General features: G+C 43.7%; 1 protein-coding gene across 1 annotated transcript in view; it reads left to right on the top strand.

The window, feature by feature from the left end:
- LOC126183243 (polyamine-transporting ATPase 13A3) overlaps positions 1-22,994 on the top strand; it is a 187,666-nt gene that overhangs the window by 76,984 nt on the left and 87,688 nt on the right. The window contains exons 8-9 of the mRNA XM_049925038.1: positions 829-1,033; positions 4,335-4,533. Coding sequence (XP_049780995.1) covers positions 829-1,033; positions 4,335-4,533 — 404 coding nt within the window. The remainder of the gene's footprint in view (positions 1-828; positions 1,034-4,334; positions 4,534-22,994) is intronic.

Here is a 22,994-nt window from a genome sequence, read left to right as displayed (position 1 = left end):
ATGAGTGAGTGGGTAATTCGTTCCAACCTGGAATGGGAGAATGTAAGAAAGCTGAGGTGACATCAGAAAACAATTTATGCAAAACCAGGAATGAGAGCATAAACCATTGAAAGCTTGCCAGCCATCATAAAAACAATTGCTGCTGCTTATTTTTGAATAGATACCTGAAAATGTGTAACATTGGCCCTCAGCAGCTCAACATCAAAGAATTTGGCTGTTAATTTGGAGAAGGCACCAGTTAACTTTATTTACAGAGAAGGGATGAGTTAACTTTATTTATGAGGAGGTATTCAGTAGCTTTCCGATCACTGTGAATGTGTATGACAAGCCTCTTTAGACTAAATTAGTGTTTAAAAACCAGTAAAAACTGTTGTAAGACATTGTTGGCTGAAAAATCTCCTTGGGGTTCAGTTTCAAAGGTGTTCTGTATTCATACTCATTAAGCACATTTATTCTGTTTATGGAAGTAGGCTATGAACATGTGCCTTGGCAAATCACCTGAAACAATTAACACAAAAATACCCATATTTGTTTTCATATCCATACTTGACTTTTATTTGTAAATATGTTCTCCCCAGGAGAAAAAAACTCTGTAATAAAGTGATGAAATTGGCTCAGGATTAATGTGGATGTTGGAGCAACTGACAATCTCATTGTTGGCTTCATTCTGGGTGTAGAGGGAATAAATTAGGACAAAACTTCTATAAAGTCTTACTTTTTAATAAATTTTATATTTCACTTCTATGATGTAATTATTATTACTGGTTTTGTTTGTGTATATTATATAAAAATAATTCTTTTAACCTACAATGAATTAATCTGTTGCAGAATTTTGGCATTTGGTCCAAATGAAATAATCGTTCCAGTGCAGTCAGTGGTAACACTGCTGTTTCTAGAAGTCCTGAACCCATACTATGTGTTCCAGTTGCTGTCATTTATCCTGTGGTTTGCAGATGACTACATGTATTACGCTCTCACCATTTTGGCTATGTCAGCATTTGGTGTTATAATGTCTGTAATACAAGCCAGAAAGGTTAGTTATTTATTACTTGCTCTGTTTCATGTGCATAATTGTTACTTTGCAATTAACTTTAAGTTGGTTTTAAAGAATTAATTTACAGGGACAACACTGAAATGTTTTTGCAAATGATACATAATTATCATACTGTGTGTTGTCGTTGTGGTCTTCAGTCCAAAGACTGGTTCAGTGCAGTGCTCCGTGCTAGCCTGTTCAGTGCAAACCTCTTCATCTCCAAATAACTACTGCAGCCTAAACTCTTTTGAACTTGCATACTGTATTCATCTCTTGGTCTCTCTCTACAATCCCCACTATCCACCCATCCTCCCCCCCCCCTCTCTCTCACTCACTCCCCCCCCCCCTGTCCCCATCCCCCCCCCCCATCTCTCTCTCTTCCCTCTAATACTAAATTGGTGATTCCATGATGTCTCAGAAAGTCAGAATGTGTCATATCAACTGATCCCTTCTTTTAGTCAAGTTGTGCCAATTTTTTTTTTTTTTCTAGCCACTTGTGTCCAATATCTCCTCATTAGTTACACAATCTATCCATCTAATCTTCAGCTTTCTTTTTTTTTTTTTTTTTTTTTTTTTTTTTTTTTTTTTTTTTTTTTTTTTTTTTCCCCCCCCACCACATTTCAGAAGCTTCTATTCTCTTCTTGTCTGCACTGTTTATTGCCCACATTTCACCTACATACAAGGTTACACTCCAGAAAAATACCTTCAGGAAAGACTTCGTAACACTTAAATCTATATTTGATGCTAGCAAATTTCCCTTCTTCAGAAACAATTTTCTTGCCATTGGCATTCTACATTATAAATCCTCTCTACTTTGGCCATATCAGCTATTTTGCTGCTCAAATAGCAACACTCATCACTATGGTTAATGTCTCATTTCCAAATCTAATCCATACAACATCTCCCACATTAATTTGACTTTTGCTGATGCTCATTTTATAACCTTTTTTTAATTACACTCTCCATTCTGTTCAACTGCTCTTCCAATTCCTTTTCTGTCTCTGGTAGAATTCCAATGTCATCAGCAAATAAAGTTTTTATTTCTTTTCCTTGAACTTTAATCTCCAAATTTTTCTTTGGTTTTCTTTACTTGCTCAATGTATAGATTGAATAACATCAAGGATAGGTTGCAACCCTGTCTCACTCCCTGTCAACTACTGCATTCCTTTTGTGCCCCTTGACTCTGGTTTCTGTACAAGCAGTAAATAGTGTTTCACTCCCTGTATTTTAACCCTGCTACTTTCAGAATTTTGAAGAGTGTATTGTAGTAAACATTGTCAAAAGCTTTCTCTAAGTCTAAAAATGCTATAAACATAGATGTGACTTTCCTTAACCTATCTTCTAAGAGAAGTCGTAGGGTCAATATTGCCTTACTTGTTCCTTCATTTCTCACAATCCAGACTGATCTCTGCGGTTAGCTTTTATCAGTTTTTCCATTCATCTGTAAATAATTCATTTTACTATTTTGCAACCATGACTTATTAAGCTGATGGTTCAATAACATTCACATCTGTCAGCCATTCTTTTTTTGGAAGGAACAGTTTTGTCATGGGCGGCTCTCCCAGGGATATCAGTAGTTCTGACAGACTATCATCTGCTCCAGCGACCTTGATTCAACTTAGGTCTGTCAGTACTTTGTCAGATTGTTCTTGCGGTATCATATTACCTATCTCATTTTCATCCACGTCCTCTTGCCATTCTGTAATATTGCCTTCAAGTTCATTTACCTTGTGTAATCCCTGTATATATGCCTTCCACCTTTCACCTTTCCTTTGTGCTGATTATCATCTGAGTTCTGGTTATTCATACAGCTGCTTCTCTTTCTCCAACAGCCTCTTTAATTTTCCTGTAGGCGGTATCTATCTTTCTCATAACGATATATTCTTCTGTATCCTTACAGGCAGTATCTATCATTCTCATAACGATATATTCTTCTGTATCCTTACATATGTCCTCTAGCCATTACTGCTTAGCCAGTTTTGCAGATTTGTCCTCTAGTCATTCCTTTTTAGGAATTTTGCACTTCCGTATATTGAAACAAAATAATAATTAAATAATGGCTTTGCTTATGGAATCACCAGGAAGAAGGTATAGTGGTGTAAACAATAGATCATAGTGTGTAAAGTTTGTGATTCTATGATTTCCTTGCCGGCCGGAGTGGCCGAGCGGTTAAAGGCGCTACAGTCTGGAATCCTGCCTCGGGCATGGATGTGTGTGATGTCCTTAGGTTAGTTAGGTTTAAGTAGTTCTAAGTTCTAGAGGACTTATGACCACAGCAGTTGAGTCCCATAGTGCTCAGAGCCATTTTTATGATTTCCTTATTGCTGTATAAAATTTAAAAGCAAAATATGTGGTAATGTTTCTAAGACTAGATATTAGTGTTGGTTCAAATGGCTCTGAGCCCTATGGGACTCAACTGCTGTGGTCATAAGTCCCCTAGAACTTAGAACTGCTTAAACCTAACTAACCTAAGGACAGCAAACAACACCCAGCCATTACGAGGCAGAGAAAATCCCTGACCCCGCCGGGAATCGAACCTGGGAACCCGGGCGTGGGAAGCGAGAATGCTACCGCACGACCACGAGATGCGGGCGATATTAGTGTTTTTCAGGTCTTTAATCCAAGAGAGACTGCATAGTATAGTGTTGTAGAAATTAATAGTCAAGAGAGACAGGCTTAAAAATGAGAAAAGTTTGAACATACCTGTGAAAGAGAAAACAGTTTATATGTAATAAAAGGGTAGTTCAAAAATGGAGGTAACAGCTCACTTGTTTCCAAAGCTCAAGATACTGTACTACATCATTTGGTGCCATGTTTCATGTTGCCAGACAGAACCTTTGTCTTCAGTTTTTGAATGATTTATTTTTGGTGCAGTTTCCTGAAGAGACATTTTGTCTTTCTGTTGGTAATAAGAATCTTGTATATTATAGCTATTGTTTGAAATTGCTGCAAGAGGTAATCAAACTCTAGTGAAAAAAAATAAATTAATGAAGATTCTGGAAGAAGACTAAGGAAACAATGAGTCAGGAAACTTTTAATTCAAGATTAATGTTTAATTTTATAGTGCCAACGCATAAAAACACATGTAATTATAATTGTCTGTGCTATGTGATCTTGGACCTAGATTTAAAAACTTGATATGTGTGTCTTTTGTCATGTATGCTTGTGAGAGGGCATTGTGTTCATCTTAAGTTTATCAGTTATGATGCAAAATTAAGTTAATTGTAGAACTGAATATCTTGCACTTTCAAACTAATGAGGTTTTAATGCTTAATATTTACTAACTTTTCCTCTGTTTTAGACACAACACAAATTAAGAAGCACCATACATGCATCTGATGTTGCAACAGTAATGCGGGGTCCAGCACAAACTGAAACAGTATCAACTGATCAATTAGTTCCTGGTGATGTTTTAGTGATTCCTCGCCATGGATATACAATGAACTGTGATGCTGTGTTGCTTACTGGCAACTGTATTGTTAATGAGAGCATGTTAACAGGTACAGGTTTTTCATGTTTAATGTCAGCATCACATGAAAATATATGACAAAGTTTTCTTTTATAGTTTTCTTCTATAGTTGAGGTAAAATAATAACTATCTTTGACATCAGTTTTCTGTAGATTATTCAGAAAGCTAGACATTAACTGCCATGAAGCATAAAAGATAAACAACCACACTAAACTTTTCAGTTTCTTTATTTAGCCTGAAATAACGTTCAAGACATGAGATATTAATAAGTGGGATGCATAGGTTGAGGGTAACTTACTGAAAACCCTACAAATCTAGTCTCTCCTTCCCCCTCCCCTTCTCTTACCTCTCCCTCACTTCTTTCCTCAACCCTCCACCCTTCCCATAGCACTCCCTCTCTTACTACCTCTTACTCACCAACTTCCCTCCTTCTGTTCCTTAAGCCAAGTTTCCACATGCATCTAAAGTGAGGCTGTAGCAAGTGACATGACAGTTGATATGTGAGTGGCACTATGTGCTGCTGTTTTCACATACTCCTATCAAAATTCTAGTTGCACAGTTTTCAATATGGTGACAGATGGACATTGTTGTAATCATTCAGGCTGTGGCATTAGAATTGAGCCAAAAATTGATTGTTGTCATCATTCAGGCCATGGCATTAGAATTGAGCCAAAAACCCATCAAGAAGAAGAGAAAGCATATATATTGGATTTGGAAGTAGGTTTTGCACAGAAATAACACTGGAGCATCAGGAACGCTTTCATTGAAGTAACACTTGTAAACAAAAATCCATTCTTGGACCACTTTCAAATGACGAAAGTAAATTTCAAGTACTTGTTTAGCTGCATAGCAAGCTCTGTTAAAAAAATCCGATGCATTAGAGACGGAGTACTTGCCCGAGTGAAACTACAAGCAACTCTTTGATATTTGACATCTGGTTATTGCCTGTCATCTCTCCAATGTTTCTGTCACTTCCTTAAAACTAAAAAGTGTTCTATTGTGGTGTGTTGCATGCTATTTACAATGCCCTGAAGGCTCATTTGAAAGCTAATATTTTCACTCTTGCACCAAAATCAGTAGAATACAACAAAATATTAGTTATTCTATCCCGAATTTTGGAGTTACACTTCATGCAAGTGCATTAAAGACACTTCAATATAGTTTATTTCCTTTATTAAAAGTTACATCCAGTCTCAGATTATCCTGCCACCAGAAACCTTGTTACTCCCTTTCTCAGATCCATTGGGCAAGTCTTTATTGGTATTGAAGTTGCCAGTACTAGAATCTCAATATACTCCCAGTATTGCATTAATTCTCATCATTTGTAGAATTCAGTGAGCTGTTCTGAAACTCAAAAATCACCTTTTACTAATTACTCAGTAATGCTTGCTTACTCACTCAACCATATACTTTCACCAAAGAGATTAACCATTATGAAGGTTTTATATGCTGAAGTCACACTTCCTACCAATGTAACACAAACACTGTGCTAAAAACTATGCATTTTGAATAGATTTCTAATGCGGTGTATTGTTGAAGCAACATATTTTCATAAAACATAAGTATAAATGCGAAACCCACCTAATACATGTATTAGCTTCGGAAGCACTGGAATCAAGATGGTGGCTGCACAGTTTGCTTCTGACACTAATCAGTGGAATTAATTGGGGAAAGAGAGCAGCATCACAAAGTTAAAGCAGCAGTCTTTCATGGCATGGCTAAAAGTGGTGTCACTTGAGTGGTACCACAAGAATTAAGGTGTTTCCACATGTAATGTCGGTGCAGCCACTCAAGGGGCAGCCAAGTGGCATCACTTACGTTGCATGTGTAAGCCTGACTTTATACCTCACACCTCCATCCCTCCCCACCTCCTTCCATCACCCTCTTTCCCTTGTTACTCTCTCCTTCCGTCAACCTCCCCTATTTTCTCCCCCTCACCATGCCATCTTCCCCTCCTTTCCTCTGCCATTCTTACCTTATCATGCTGTTTGTCCCTTGTTCCTTCATTATCCCCAACCCTCCTTTTTTTCTCTCCCTCTTTTTTCTCGTTCTCTTTTTCTCCCCTCCATTGCTCAATTTACCCTCCATCCCTCACCTTTCCTTCTATTCCATACCTTCCACTCCCTCCCATGCCCTCCCATCCCAATGACGCCTTCGTCCATCAAAATCACCTCCTTCTTATTCATTCTTCCTCCAGCGATGCCTCATCTTTCAACTGCCTTTCATTCTCTCCATTCCCTGCAGCCCTCCATTGCCCCACCTTCCATCCTTTCCTCCCTAACTCTCTTACTCCTTTTCTTGGCCAACAATTCCTTCCTCAGGCCTCTTGTCCTTCCTTTGAGCCTCTTTCTCTCCATTATTCCTCATTGTTTCTCCCTTGCCTCTCACTCCATGCTCTGCCCTCCCTCTCTCATTCCTTTCCCCATCACTCCTTCATTGCTAATACCTCTCCCGTGTTCCTCCATCCTTTACCTCTCACCTCTCTCTTCATCCCTCAGCCCATCATCTCTCAGCACATTCTATTATTGCCCCCTCCTCTCCCTCTACCATCCCCAACTTTTTCTTCCCCTCCGCAGCTCCTCCCTTCCCATGATATTCCGTGATGTTTCATGTTACTATTGGAAAGTTTTTGTCCCACTTGCATATATAAGTTATACAGTGATAGTGCTATCTCCTCACACATTGATATGATTTTACAACAGTTTTCTCAGTCCATTTTGGACCTACTTCACCATTGTAAATCTTCTCCTAATTGCGAGGGGAACTTAAAATTGTGACTGAGCATGACACACTTTAAATGTCCATAGACATATCTCAATACCAAAGTTATTCTCCACAATGGAGCAACTTCTTCCAATTTCTTACCATGCCTTGTTATTGGTACTTAAAAGAAGCACTTTTAACACCAAAACATAATCTTGCCTTCTACCACTCCACTCATGTTGTCTAAATGTTTGTACTTGAAACTTTTATTGATTACAAGGTTGTCCTGCAGCAAGTAATTGGTTCTCATTAACCACTTCCTGATGACCAATGCTGCTTTTGATTATTTTGCATCAGCATTGACTTTGCCGATATATACTTTTCTCCAATTCCTATCATCATCACCATAATTAATCCATTCAGACAATTTTATGAAGAAGAATAATGCCTCAGAAGGGAAAGTTTTAAGCAGGAACCTGGTTACAATAATCTTTAAGAGTTTTTATTCTCTGTAAGAAATTTAGTGTTTTCAATTATTGATTTTGTTACTACAGTATGATGAAATAATATCAAAATCTTGCCATTAATGTATGCAAATTTGCATACGTAACATTTTATCACAAGTATGTCTAACACAGGGTGTCCCATGGGGAATGGTCAATATTCAGGGGTAACATGGGAATGAATGTCTGATGCAAAAATTTCATATTACAAGTGGTTTCTGAGGTAGAACACACTTAATGTTTGTCTGGTTTACACATGTACAACAATTAGTAAACAATACAACATGCATTTTGCAAAGTATTGACTGAAAAATATGTATTTTTAACACATTCGCCTCTATGTATTATCATTTGTGTCACATTACAGCTGTTGTACGGTTCACAATAAATGTTTGAATATCCCGCCATCAACTTAAGTGCATGTATGCACTCTTTGGAGAACATGTTGTGTTGCTTGTCTGAGTGCCTCTGCACTTTCCCTAATGAGGGCTGAAGCGTCTGTCATATGTCCAAGCAGTTCATCTCCTGTGTCCACCTTTTGTTTGTACACCTCAGACTGCATCCAACCCCATAAACAAAAATCTAATGGCATAAGGGCTACTGATCTTGGTGGCCAGCTAATTGTACTACCATAACCAACTCAGCATTTAGGATAAGTACAGTTCAGGTGTTCCCTCACATGTCTGCTATAATGTAGAGGGGACTCCGTTATACTGGAGGTACATTACAGTCAGTGTGGCCAAAGGAACACCCTCAGGGTGTTCAACAAATGAGTTTTCCAAAACAATTGCAAGTAATTCTGTCCTGTCATTTGCTCTGTCCTAAAATGATTTTACTTTTCAACGTATTTCCAATCATGCCACACCAAACTGTTGATCGAAAAACAAACTTGGAAATTGGTTTGGAATAGCATGCAGATTTTGCTGCAAAATCAATGCTTATTACATGTGTTGATCTTCAGCAGGGAATAGTATTAATGGAAGCAGATGACAATTTTCATTTAACCAGTGACAAAATTCAAGCTGTGTGGCATTGTCATCAATGTGAAGATTGTGGACACACACTATGTGAAATGGGTACAAGTTTTCTGCATGTAATATTCACCATACACATGTTTGTGGGACATTGATAGGTGCAGAAAGTTGCCATTTGCTGGTAGCAGGGCTATGGTGCACCATTTCAACACTGTGTTTCTGTTCCTCCACAGGTTATTGAACTACACATTCAGAAGAAAAATAGGAACTTGGAAGAATGTCTGTTTCATGCAATGCTCTGAAAACTCTTGTAAACATTCTACAGTCAGAAATTTGATAGGAAGGAAAACACTGACAGTGTCCTTATACAGCAGCAGGACCACTATGACAGCAGAAGCTATAAACATTCACCATATGTGCATATTTTTCATTAGCATAAACATGAGGCATTTTAGCCAGCACGTGTACACACAGAGTTAACCAATGTTTCTCTCTGATATGCTGTCAGTCCCTCCCACTACTTCGCTCTCAACACACCATGAAAAGCTACACATTCAGCAGACCAGTTTAATGGGAGAAAGACATCCCAAGTAGTTGGATTGAAAGCAAGGAGGTAGGTTGGACTAGAATAAAATGTCAGTGAGGTTGGTTAGGTAAGACAAATACGTGAGCACCACTGGCCCAAAAACAAATGTACATTAAATGTGCCCTATCTCAGAAACCATTCAGAATAGGGCATGTAAACATATGAAGTTTTTTGCTTCCAATTGAACACCTCTGTAATATCCCAGAATATTGACCTTTCTTCTTGGGACACCCTGTATATTGGAAGTAAAAAGCTATATATACAAATGTTTTTACTACAGTAAAATTCAACAAGTTAATACCTCTTAATCAAGGAGGGTCCTCACTAGGGGTGGAGTTACTGGACAGGGTGGACCATGAATAGCTTACAGCCTCTGTTCAGCATCATCTGGCAGGACGGGAAAAAACCCACTCCACTGATGTGCTTGGTGGCAAAGTGGGCATGAGAACAGCTGGGGATGGAATAGTAATAAACCCGTCTGGTACTCCTGGCATGCACTGCACTATTTACACTGCACTGCACACAATACTCCAATTACTGATACTGGGAGGATGAAACAAGCATGTGGCATCAGGCTTTGTACATCCGTAGTCAATAGAAGCACCTCAAGGGGATGCAGCTTGGGAAGGCAGCAGGGAAAAACATGGTAACACTCCTATAGCTAGAAGAACTGCGACAGAAAACTGACACTGAACCCGGAATAAGGATTCTACTGTTCACCCATACCCCGGCAAAATGTGGCAGACGATGACATGAGCCATGTGGCATTGTGCAGGCAAGCTGCCAAGAGCACAACTGGGAGGTGTTCCCTTTTCAGAGTGGAACAAGAGACGACTTGAGCAATGGTTTGGGATGCGTAGTGTATGGAAATCGTGGGTATCTAAACTCTACCTCTGGCCAAAGTGACCAGTGAGGGTGTTTGGGGGGCTGGTTTCTGGTCTGCGCAGCTCATCATCTACTACTGCAGTTGGAGGCGATGGAAGGAGTCACCACGCGGTTCCCCTTTTTTGAGTGGAAAACACCGGTGCCATCCGCACAGAGGGATGTTTGAAGCTGACTGAGGATGCTTGCTGGGAGGTATGCATGGGTTGTTGCTGCTGTGCTCATGCTCTTGCTGTGGTTTGTAATGAGAATGGGGGCACGGGCAGCTCCTGTGTACAGCGTTGTGTGTGAAGTAGCGTTGCTGCTCCAATGGTGCAGGTGCTAGCAGCGGTACTGACGACACTCTGTTGGGAGTGCGGGCCATCTGTGGGGGTGGGGTGCTGTCTCCATCAGATGGAGGCTGCATAAAGGGTGGTGCAGTGTGACATCAGGGTCCCAGGCACTGGAGGGTGTGTCAGTCATGTAGTTGTCTGGCGGTGGACCAGAGGCAGCATCAGCTGGTGGTGTGTCAAACACAGCGTTGGGGGTGGTGTCAACTGGTGACACGTTGAGAACAGTGGAGGGGATGGTGTTGGCCTGCATCGTATTGGGTGCAGTGTTCATGGTGCTGTGACTAGGGTCAGTGGTAGGAGAGGGAAACTCCACCTCGATGGTGCTGTGTCCATTGGCCGGAGGGGGTCTAGAATGTAGCCCAGCTTGAGCCTGTCTACGAAAATGGTTGTCATGACCCCATTCGGACAAAAGGAGAATGTCTTGTCCCCATGTTGCAACACCAAGTACGGGCCCAAATATTGAGGGTGGAGAGGTAGCTGGTATGCATCCACCGGAGACATGACATGCTTGCATGCTGTGAGGTCACGGTGGATGAAGGTCGGGTGCTCACTGTGATGTTGCAGAGATCTTCGTCGCAGCTGGGCCATGAAGTCGTGGAGCTGCTGCACGAAACCTGGGACATTGCTGTCAGGAGGGAGCAGGGTCGGTTCCAAAAATCACCAGGAGTGGTGAGTGGCTGTCTATATACGAGCTCAGCAACAGAAGTTCCCAGGTCTGTTTTGTGTGCAGAGCTAGAAGTACCAGGGGTAGGGCAGTGGACCATTCAGAAGAATAATATGTGAGGACAGCTTTAAGTGTGCTGTGGAACTGCTCCACCATGCCGTTAGCTGCAGGGTGGTAGCTGGTGGTATAATGGAAATTGGAGCTGCAGGTGCCTGTCAGAGATTGGAAGAGAGCTGAGGTGAACTGGCACTTGTGATCTGTAATGATGTCGTGTGGGCAATCAAAGCAGGATACTCAGGTCCAAACAAAGGGTGCAGCCACAGTTTCGGCTGAAATGTTGGGGATGGGGTAGCCTCTGGCCAGCGAGTAAATCTGTCAGTAATTGTCAGCAGATATCGATATCCATTGGAGGAGGGTATCGAACCGACAATATCGAGGTGAACACGTGTGAACCAGTGTTGTGTGGGGGGAGAGGTGGCCACAGGGGAGTGAACATGTCATCTGACCTCGGCGTGCTGGCACGGAACACCTGACCGGGCACAGTTGCTGCAGTCATGTTGGATGCCTGGCGAGACGAAGTATTGTTTCACGAGGTTGGCACAACTGTAGATGCCTGGGCGTGCGAGGCCATGAACATGGTCAAATGTTTCGAAGATCAGAGGGAAGAAGTGGCAGAGCGTTTGTTGGAACCATCAGGTTGTGAAGAATCCATGAGGACGTCACACTAGTTCTTACAGTCAGAGCTGGATATGGATTGTAGCTGGAGTTTGAAGCCAGATTGCATATTCTCAGGGGCATGAGCCAGGTCCGGGTCCCCTCTTGAGCAGCAGTGAGGACATCGTAGTCTAAGGGTTGGGTGATGGCACAGGAATGGCTAAGGCAATCTGCCACAATGTTATCGATGCTGCCAAAATGCTGATCATTGATATTGAATTGTGCAATATACTCCTGTAGCCTGAACTGTCGAGGTGAGATCTGGTCTATGTCTTTCCCGCCAGAACTAGAGGGTAGAGGGCGGTGGTCTGTGAAGATCGTAAAGATGCATCCATCGACTGAAGATCGGAAATAGTGGACAGCTTCATGGACTGCGAGCAGCTCACAGTCATATTTGCCCCAATGGAATTGTGCGTCAGAGAGCTTGGACAAAAAGAAGGCGAGTGGATGCCAAATGTTGTCCGCATATTATTGTAGGATGGCCCTGATAGACGTCTGGCTCGCATCTACCACTGTTGAGATGGTGGCATTAGGGTGGGGACGTATTTGCCCAAGGTCCCATGTTGGTTTTTCGAAGATCTTGAATATGGCCTGGGTCCAAGGGAGCAGCGTGTTGCCTTTGTTTTTATCACTACAAAGTGCTGTAGTAAGGGGCTCTTGGAGCATCATTAAGGTGGCAACAGAAAAAGTTGACCATGCCAATGAAACACCGAGGTCTTTGAAGGTAGTAGGGCACGGAAAGTCTGCTACTGCCTGTTTTGTCTTGAGGAGGGGGTGGGAGCCAGCAGCAGAGAATAAGTGCTCAAGAAATTTGATCGTGCTCACCCCAGAAATGCATTTTGCCATCTTGGGGATCACCCCAGCTTTCTGCAGGTGGGAAAAATTTTTCTGTAGGTGTTGTTAGGCAGGCGAAACACTATGGTGCACCCCGGAGGATGTTGTCGAAAATTCGCTGCCATGTTTGTGCATCATTGCTGAGGCCAAATTTCATGAATTCACTCATAAACAGGCTGAAAGGTATGAGTATGGCTGTTTTCTCAACGTCCTCTGGGGTGACTGACATTTTTGTGTAGCCTTTAGTGCTGTGTATCTTACTGAAGATAGTAATTCCCAAGATGACATCATTGTATGTGCAGAGGAGTGGGACCGGATGGCATTCAGGGGTGATGTGGACATTGAGTTTACAGTAAATGCCACAAGGGTACCAGGAACCGTCCTTCTCGGGGGTGAGGTGAAGGACTGAAGCCCAGGGGTTTCTGGTAGGGCAAAGTACACCGACAGTGAGCAGCTCTTCAGACTCCTTTTGTGCGACTTTGCGCTTGTCAGTGGGTAGGGGCAGGCACAACAGAAAACCTGGGGGCCAGGGGTACTGGCGATGTAAATCTCAGTGTCATGCTGAACATTCAGGGAGGTGCTGGGTAGCTGGATGATGAGGGGGATTTCTACAAGGAGCTGAGCATATGGACCTGAAAGTGCCAGCTGTCTCATGGCAAAGCACATGGCAGGGCGGGAGCTGCAGCGGACAGTCCTACCGGAGTTGCCGTCAACTAAACAGCACTTAACTACGTCAGCCAGTAGGCTGTAACGGCCGAGGAAGTCAGCACCCAGAATGGGGTTGGTAACATCTGCGACTGTGAAGATCCATGGGAGTTCGCTCTGGAACCGTAGATCAATCAAGTGGATATGCATCCCTTAAGTAGAGATGGCTGAGTTGTCAGCTGTGGTGGCGTGGAGGGGAGAGGGGGGGGCGGATTTAGGAGTAGTTTGTGGGGGAATATGGATAAGTCAGAGCCAGTGTCGACAAGGTAGCGGACAGGGGGACTAGCATCATTCAAATCCCATATGAATAGGCACTGTGAAGTGGTACAGCAACAGAGTGCGCATACTGCCAGAGTTTGGGGACAAGGAACATGGAAGTCTGCAGTTGGTCATGTTCTTGCCAAGCCTCTGGTGGTACCAGCAGGTTTTGCCTAGATCACGGTGGTTGTGGTTGTTGGGGGCACAGGAAGGGGGGGTGGTTGTTTAGAACTATGCCAGGGGGCAGCTGTTTTTGCATGGTCCGGCATTGTGTGTGTGTGGAGACTATCAGTGGCTGGCAGCAGGTACGTGAGGTGGTGGATGACACTGGCAGTAAGTGCTGCCATCTCAGAGCTCAAATGTCTCAGAATCTGGTAGAGGCCGGGGCCTTGTGAGCTGAGCAGAGGGTCAATAGCATCAGTGATGTCACACATACAATGGCTTATGGTGGGGCGGGAGGGGTCGGTGAATAGCCGGCCAGAGCTGCAGGGTGGTAGCCGGCATTCTGCACTGCCACCGCAGTGGGAAAGACGTTCAAAGTTTCTAACAGTTTATCCGCCAAGACTATGGTGTTGCCTAACAATAAATGGGCGCGCGAGCCCAGGGCAGCCTGTATGGGGGCGAGAAGCTACATGAGCCAGCAATTTAGTAGCAGGCCTTTGGGGAGGGTGTGCAGTTCAGCAAGTTCTTGGATGATACCCAGCAACAGGGGTAGGTGCATGTTGTCGCACTGCTTGGATGATAAAAAAATTACACACATGTTGCTGCTTCTAGGGCACGAAGCTGGATATCTTGCATTCTTTTAGTTTAATGTAGCTGCTGGAGGGGGGTGACTATAAAATAACATCCCAGATTGGGTGGTGGTGGTCAGGTCGAGATGCTGACAACCATTCCGAATTTCGTTGCATTGATCGTGGTAGCACAACCTCCGAAAACTTCTTCAATGGAAGCAAACTACAGGCGTGTGTTTCGTGGGTTGAAGGGGAGCAAGTGAGCAGCAGCACGACTGCCACATTGCAGCACAAGCACACTGCCAGTGGTGTCTGCAGGGTCAGCTTGCACTGGGCGCACTGCCCCGTTGGTCAGCTGAGTCGAGGGCAGTTCTGTAGTGTTGACAGATGCATGCAGAGTTCCACACCTCTGAAGTGCTCATATGTGTTGGGGTAGGAGGGGTAACAGGAGGCTGCTGGTTAGAGTGCCCGTCCAGTGTGACCGCTGTAGGGGTGGGAACGTATGGCAGCGATATTGTAACTTAACAGTGTGGGCAGTGTGTTGCAGTATGCAGGGTGGTGCTGGCAAGCAGTACTGTGAAGAAGAAGTTAGATGGGACACACATGGTCTATCTTACTATCTTAGCAACCAAAATATGTCTATCTTAGCATTTATGAGTCTTTAGAATGTAGACTGTGGAAGTGTTAAGTGATGGTGTTGCGTTTATTGCTGAGCTGTGTGCGTCAGGCAAACAAATTTCCAGCAAAAATGTAAGTAAAGTGTTGTAACTCTATATTTAACAACTATATTTAACAGTCTCACAGGACAGTAGTTCACAACAGATTCGATGTTTGACATACCCATGTGGCAAGACGTGTACAGCACAGATCTACGAGGGTTGTACCAAAAGTAAGGTTCCCCATGAGCTACAGCCTCGAGGGAAGGTACTAGGCTGAATCAGACAACAGTGCCGTGGGCAGTGGTTTCCCCACTCTTGGCCCGCCTGTCCGCGATTTGCTACATCGCTCAGTGTTGACTTGGCAGTCGTCAAAGATGAAAGTGTTGATCACCGCTCCCGCCAAGTGCGAGGTTCGAGCAGTAATCCAGTTTCTCCACGCAAGAAAGCTACTGCCTGTGGAGATTCATCAGCAACTCACTGAGGTTTATGGTGAAGAGTGCATGTCTGTTCAGCATGTCCGCAAATGGCGCGGGGCTTTTGCTGAGGGTCACATGGAAATTCACAATGAAGAACAGAGTGGAAGACCGCCGGTTTTGGATGCGATTGTCCTGAAGATCAGCTGTGAGCTGCTCAAAGATTGGAGGCTTACTGTTTGTGAACTTGTTGAATGCATTCCTGAAGGTTCCCACCACAGAATTGAAATAAATTTATCTGAAATGTTGGGTTATCGGAAAGTGTGTGCTCACTGGGTCCCCCAGATGCTGACTGATGGACACAAGGAGCAACGCCTTGACTGTGCTCGTAAATTTCTTCAACTATGTGAGGGGGGAGGCAACAATGAGGAGTTGTTGGACTCTATTGTCATGGGAGGTGAAATGTGGGTGTTTCATTACACCCCCGAAACAAAACATTAATCTCATCAGTGGCATCACTCCGGTTCACAGCCACCAAAGAAATTCAAAGAAACGTGGTCGGCAGGAAAGGTTATGGCAACTGTGTTTTGGGATCAGAAGGGGGTACACCTCATTGATATCATGCAACCTGGCACAACAATAAACTCAGACAGATATTGTGAAACATTGACCAAACTCTGGTGAGCAATCCAGAATCACTGGAGACGACAAATGACAGAGGGAGTAGTGTTTCTTCACAACAACACTCGACCCCATGTCGCTCATCAAACACAGGAGCTATTGAAGAAATTTGGGTGGACTGTTATACCCCATACCCCGTACAGCCCGGGCTTAGCCCCCAGCGATTATCACCTCTTCCCCAAGCTAAAGGAACACTTAGTTGGCAAGCACTTCAAGAGATATGATAAAGTGTGAGCAGAGGTCACATGCTTCCTCAACGGGTTGGCAGGAGACTTTGACTTAGGAATACAAAAGCTGGAGCACCATCTTCAAAAGTGTGTCAAAAAAGTGGACACCCTGTTGAAAAATAGACAAAAGTTAAAGCTTTTCAACAATGTATAAATTAATAACAATAAACAATGTTTTCTGTTTGTAAAAAATATGGGGACCTTTCTTTTGGTACAACCCTCATAGCTAGTGTAGTAAAAAGCATGGTGAGTGAGAGCAGACTGAGGGCAATCATATGTGTAGATAGTGTGTCACAGGTGGTGCCGGAAGGTGCCTGTGCAGCTGTTGTGTGTGGTTGCTCTCAGCTGCAGTGTCTCCCCTGGTGGCCATGCTTTGCAGTAGTGAATGTGAAGTGACTTGTCATGTCATATATGCTGCTTGTGTGATGATGGCCAATGTCAGATGCATCAGACTGTGCCTGATGTCTAGGTGGTAGCCCATTGGTTATCACATCCCTTCTTCCATGGGGAAGCAGCAAGCTACATTTTGGTGTGTTGAACCCATCTGGCCGGGCACCCGGGCAGTGCTCCAAACCGGGCCAATGTCTTTGGGAACATCATAGATCCCCTCAGGTTTTACCTATTCCCATTCAGTGCAGACAGGAGTGTACGGCCAAAAGGTCCCTGCCTGGTGGTGCAGTTGGATTCTTGGTGACTCTGATACTGGTAGCAAAGGCCCCTGCATGTCTATGTTGGCTCCTGGTATGGAAGGGAGCTGTAGTGGTGGAAATGGCGCAATTGGGGCAGTTACTGGGGTCGTGATCTTCTTCCAACATCCAATCCATCTTGTTTGGCTTACAAACAGAGGGAGATAGTGTGGCCAGGGAGAGATAGCGGAGGGTCTGGCAGAAGAGAGCCAAAAGATAGTGTCACCATGATGTGTGTTCACCGAAGGGTCCAGAGGCAGTGACAGCTGGATGCCCCACTGCAGGTGGAGCTGATTTTGATGGCATATCATCATCCAGTCCCTCTTGGCAGAGTGAACATGCGGCATCCCCACAATGCTGCTGGACAACTTCCAGAATCCCCTTGCCCTGGCTGGGAGTGAGGTGACAGCACCGCAGTCTTCCCCACAGACATTGGCTGTATGAGATAGAGGAGCATGTGGGGCTGATGGCCATGGAGGAGTTCTACCGCATTCTTCTCCCCTATCAGCTTCGACCTGTAGGAATTCAAAAAAAGTGTTAGCGCATCATTCATAGTAGCATCAGTCACATATTTCTTTATCTGTGTTTAAAAAGTTTGCACGAGTATTTCTGCCACACCATTAGAATGAGGGTGGAAAGGCAGAGACAGCAGATGCTGAGTGTCATTTTGGTGGCAGAACTCACCAAAAACTTGGGAGCAAAATTCTGGTTCACTGGCTAACACCAGTGTAAGAGGAAGTACTTCAATAGCGAAAATTCTGCTGAGCACTGCGACTGTAGCCTCCACACTCGTTGAGTGACAGTTGACCATGTACAGAAAGTTGGTGTTTACATTGAGGGCAACCAGCCAGGTAGTATCCAGGAAGAAGACCTTTAAGTCGACATGAGTGCACACCCACCGGCATGAGTGCATCGGCCAGGTGGGAGAACATTTGGCAGAGAACTACATACTGTTGTTCACACCGATGACAGTTGCAGAGAGTATGTTCGATCTGCCAGTCTATGTCCAGCCAGTATACATGGTGCCAGGAGGGCAGTTTAGTTTGCGAGATGCCCCAGTGACCTTGGTTCCACATCTGTAAGACTGTCATGCATGGAGGCTCAAGTGGCACTACCTAGGGAGACCATTGACCCATAGTTAGTAGAATAATTCTGTCCACCAGGAATAGTTGGTAGTGGAGGTGGGAGAATTACCACAGCACGTTGAAGTCCTGATGAGAATGTGGTCTGGCCAACCCTGTTGCATTTACTGCCGTACCTGTTGTAAGACAGTGTCCTTGGCCATGGACGCAGCTACATGCCCCCCCCCCCCCCCCCCCCCCAAATGGGAAGTGTGCCCACTGCCTGTTGAGCCTCTACATCAAACTTTAAGCATGAGATCTTGTACGGTTGAATTCCATGTCAGGGTCCATTGGGAGATGGGACAGGGTGTCTATGTTGGCATGGTGATTGTTATTGCGGAAGTGAATCTTATACTTTTACCTGCTGGGTAACGTTGCTGCAGGATTGAAGTGGGAGATCAACGGTTTATGATCTGTAATTAGGGGAAACTTTGTTCTGTATAAGAATATATGGAATTTCTTCAGTGTAAAGATGATCACAAATGCATTTTTTTTTATTCGCAAATACTCTTCTGCATGACATTGAGCATCTTCAATGCAACTGTGAATGGATGTTCAGAGCCACCCATGTCTCTGTGTTCCAGGATGGCTCCTAGGCCCCATTCAGAGATGCCTGTCACCACCACTAGCTGTTTGCCCGGTTGAAATGTGGTGAGACATAGTGCCAGTAGGACGGCTTCAGGATCCTGAACAACTGTCCACATGCCTCCAACCATACAAAAGGCTCACCCTCTTTCTGCAGCTTGTTGAGTGGGTTCGCAATTGATGCCAGGCCTGGGCTAAATTTTCAGTAATACATTTTTTTTCCCAAGAATGACTTGAATTCCTTTAAATTTATGGGGTGAGGAAGCCCGATTACAGCTTCGACCAGCTTCTGTGTTGGCTATGTACCTTTGCGAGAGATAATGATGTCCTAGGCATTCCACTAAGGGTTCAAAAATTAGAGATTTTTTGAGACAGCATTTGAGGCCTGTGGACTGGAGGGTGTGGAACAGCTGCCGGCAAGCTTGTGGCCTTCATCACCACAATGTTGTCTATATAATTTATGTAGCCCAGGAAATCCTACAGCAGTTGCTTGAGGAACCTTTGAAAGATTTCTTGGCACTGTCCACCCAGAAAACTAAGCATTTAAAACAATATAATTCATGTGGTGTGTTTACTACCAGGACTTTTTGTGATTCCTCATTCAGGGGTAGCTGTAAACAAGCTTCAAAGAGATCTACGTGGCCTCCCTTGAGTGCAGAGAAAAACTCGTCTGGTTTCAGAATAGGAAACATATCGATCTCTGAATGGGAACTGACCATAACCTTGAAGTCTCTACACAGATGCAGTTTCCCCAATAATTTTTTCACAGTAACCGAAAGTGTTGTTCACTCTCTTTTAGCCACGGGTTCAGTGTCATCCAAGGCTGTCAATCTCTTGAGCTCATTTCTTGATGGCAACCCACAGTGTGAGGGGCCTGGGTTGTGCACAGAAGACGTAAAGGTGCACCAATTTCTTCAATGTAAAGTGCACTTTAAAGTTCTTAATTTTTTCCTAAACCTGTAGAGATTATGTCTGAGTACTCCTTACTGAATGTTTCAAATTCCCAAAATGGTTCTTGTTCCAAGACCAGATGGACTGAGTCGTGGATGACAAATCCGAAAGCAGAAAAAGTGTCAAGGCTGAATAGACTCTGCTGTGAACCACAAGAAAGGTGAGGTGCCTTACGACATTTTTGTGCATCACTGTGATTGTGTATTATCCTTTGAGTGGAATGTGTTGTTTGTTAAATGTCACCAGGTGGCAAGCTGTGGCTTGAAGTGACAGTCCTCTCAGCTTTAGATACATTTTTGTGTTTAACAGGGACACTGAGGCACCGTAGTTGAACTTGTCTGTGCAAAGTGAGTCTGATGAACAGTTTCTTAGATGGCACCATTGTGGTGTGAGACTTCGAGAAAATCATGTTAATGCCCATTGGGTCCTGTCAGGGCGAGTGTTTTTTTCCAGAGCACGGCAGACAGATGCAAAATGTCCTTTCTTCTAGCATGTCTCACACTGTGCCCACCAATCAGGGCAATTTTCTCTGACATATGACAAAACAGCATTTCCTACTGAGTCCTTCCAACTCAGCTGCCAATGCATGGTATGACTGATTTGGCTGTTTACAACACTAATTAAATTCCACACAGGATGCAATGACATGGCAGTGCCAATGAAAATAAGTAGTTAATAGAGCACAAATTTTGTCAAAGGTCTGATGAGGCAGTTCCGTGAGAGGGCCCGGTTTGCATATAAGCTGGTACATTCTATGTGTGATCCATGACAGGAAAAGTGATTTTACTACGGCTAGATCTGTTACCTGGAATGCAGCAAAGTGCTGCTGGAGGCGCTTCGTGTATGCTTCCCACTCTTTCAGAGTCTCGTTGTAAGGCAAGAATGGTGGCAGATTTCTAGCTAATGACTGGGAGAGCAATGCAGACCCAAACTTCCTGACATTTCTGTCCCTATAACTGCTGTTGCAGAAGTTGATGTAGAATGACACAACTGGTAAGGTATTCTGTCACACAGGGCCTGTGTTTACATAACAAACACAAAAAAATCCCATCATCTTTGCCTATCATGTTGTAACACACAACATAAAAAAATGATATTGCACTGACAGTACAAGTACACTAAAAAAAAACACTCACACCATGAAGGAATTATCTGAATGGGATGAAAATTGGTAGATTGGATGTACATGTACAGACAGACAAATGATTACTGTTTTGGAAAAAATGGATGATTTATTCAAGAGAAAGAGCTTCACAAATTGAGTAAGTCAGTAATACATATGTCCACCTTTGGCCCTACGTGAGCAATTATTTGGCTTCGTATTGATTGATGGAGTCATTAGATGTCCTCCTGAGGGATACTGTATCAAATTCTGTCCAGTTGGCATGTTAGACCATCAAAACCCGAAGCTGGTTAAAGACCTTGCCCCTAATGCTCCCAACATTGTCAATTTGGGACCTTGTTGGCCAAGGAAGGGTTTGGCATGCACGAAGACAAGCAGTAGAAACTCTCACTTTGTGTGGGTAGGCATTATCTGGCTGCAGTTTGAGCCCAGAGTGACTTGCCATTAAAGGCAGCAAAAATGAGGCACAGAATATCGTTGACACACCACTATTCTGTAAGGGCGCTGTTGATGACAGCAAAGGGGGCCTGCTATGAAAAGAAATGGCACTCCTAAACATCACTTGATGTTGTCAGGCCATATAGTGAGTGACAGTCAGCTCCAGGGAGTCTTTAGACATGTCTTCACCTTGGAATAAAATCTAATTGTCTGGAGTAGAATTGTATTCAGTGATGAGTCACACTTCGAATTAATTTCCAATGACCAGCAAAGACATTTCTGGAGGTTTGCCAGACAGCAGTGGGATACCAAACTCTCTGTTGCCTGCCGTATGGTCTGACAACCACAAGTGATGGTCTGGATGTCAGTTCTTTTCATAGCACAACCCCTTTACAGGGTGTTTGAAAAAGAACTCCCTAGTTTTAAGTATAAATTTAACAGGGGAAAATTAATGTAATTAATGAAAAATTACACCAATGAGTACATATCATGAAAGAGAATTCCTTCAGAGTCTTTTTTTTTTATATTTCACTTCTGACCACATATTCACCAACATTTCAAATGTAACTGTCCCAACTGCTGTGACAATTCTTTCCTGTAAATGATTGGTGTCTCTGATCTTTTCACTGTGCACAACATTTTTTATGTGGCCCCAAAAGAAAACATCCAGTGGACTAAAGTCTGGGCTTCATGGTGGCCAAGGTATTGGGCCAGTCCCGCTTATCCACCATCCTCCAAAGCAAGTGTCAAGAGCCGCACGCACATAGTTACTGTAATGAGGTGGGACACTATATAGTTGGAAAAACACAAGCCTCTTTTCCACCTCTATATCGTTCATTTGGGGAAAGACATACTCTGTCAACATGCCACAGTAAACATCCTCGTGTATTGTTTTTTCTACAAAAATGAAAGGTCCAATCACACGATCTTCCATCAAACCACACCAGACATTAACTTTGGGAGAGTCACGTTGATGCTGAATAACTTCATGTGGATGCTTTGTCCCAAAATTTTGCAGTTAAGATGATTAACTGTTCCACTGACATGAAATGTAGTCCCATGAGAAAAGGGAGTTGCCTGCACTGCATTGCACGCACGTCTTGACTGAACTGAGGGAACAGAGGAAAAAAATGGCACTGGTGCCGCCTCAGGGTGAAGCAGACCTCTATCTGCAGGGGAGCCAAACTCAGAGAGTTGATGAATCAAACACCACAAACTAGAATAGTGTGTGTCACTTTGTACAGACTCTAGGAAATATTAAAACTACGGAGTTCTTTTCCAAACACACTGCATTTGCCATCCACAGCACAGTGGTTCGTCGACGGTGTTCTATGCCCTGTTTTGTTGCCCTTCACGGAGAGCCATCCTGGGCTTACATTTCAGCAAGATAATGCCCTCCCGAACATGGCGAGAGTTTCTAGTACTTGAAACTTCCTGACAGATTAAAACTTTGTGCTGGACCCAGACTCGAACTTGGGACCTTTGCCTTTCCCGTGGCAAGTACCATCTGAGCTACCCAAGAACGACTCGCCCCGTCCTCACAGCTTTACTTCTGCCAGTAACTCGTCTCCTACTTTCCAAACTTCACAGAACTCTCTCTACTACTTGTCTCCGTGCTTGCCAAATGCTACCTTGGCCAGCAAGTTTGCCAGATCTCTCCCCAATGGAAAACATTTAGAGCATTATGGCTAGGTCCCTCCAACCAGCTCAGGATTTTGATGA

This window comes from Schistocerca cancellata, chromosome 4 (assembly GCF_023864275.1).
Source record: "Schistocerca cancellata isolate TAMUIC-IGC-003103 chromosome 4, iqSchCanc2.1, whole genome shotgun sequence".
In the NCBI taxonomy this organism is placed as follows: domain Eukaryota; kingdom Metazoa; phylum Arthropoda; class Insecta; order Orthoptera; family Acrididae; genus Schistocerca; species Schistocerca cancellata.
Note: the sequence above shows the minus strand (reverse complement) of the source record. Positions and strands in the feature narration are given on the sequence as shown.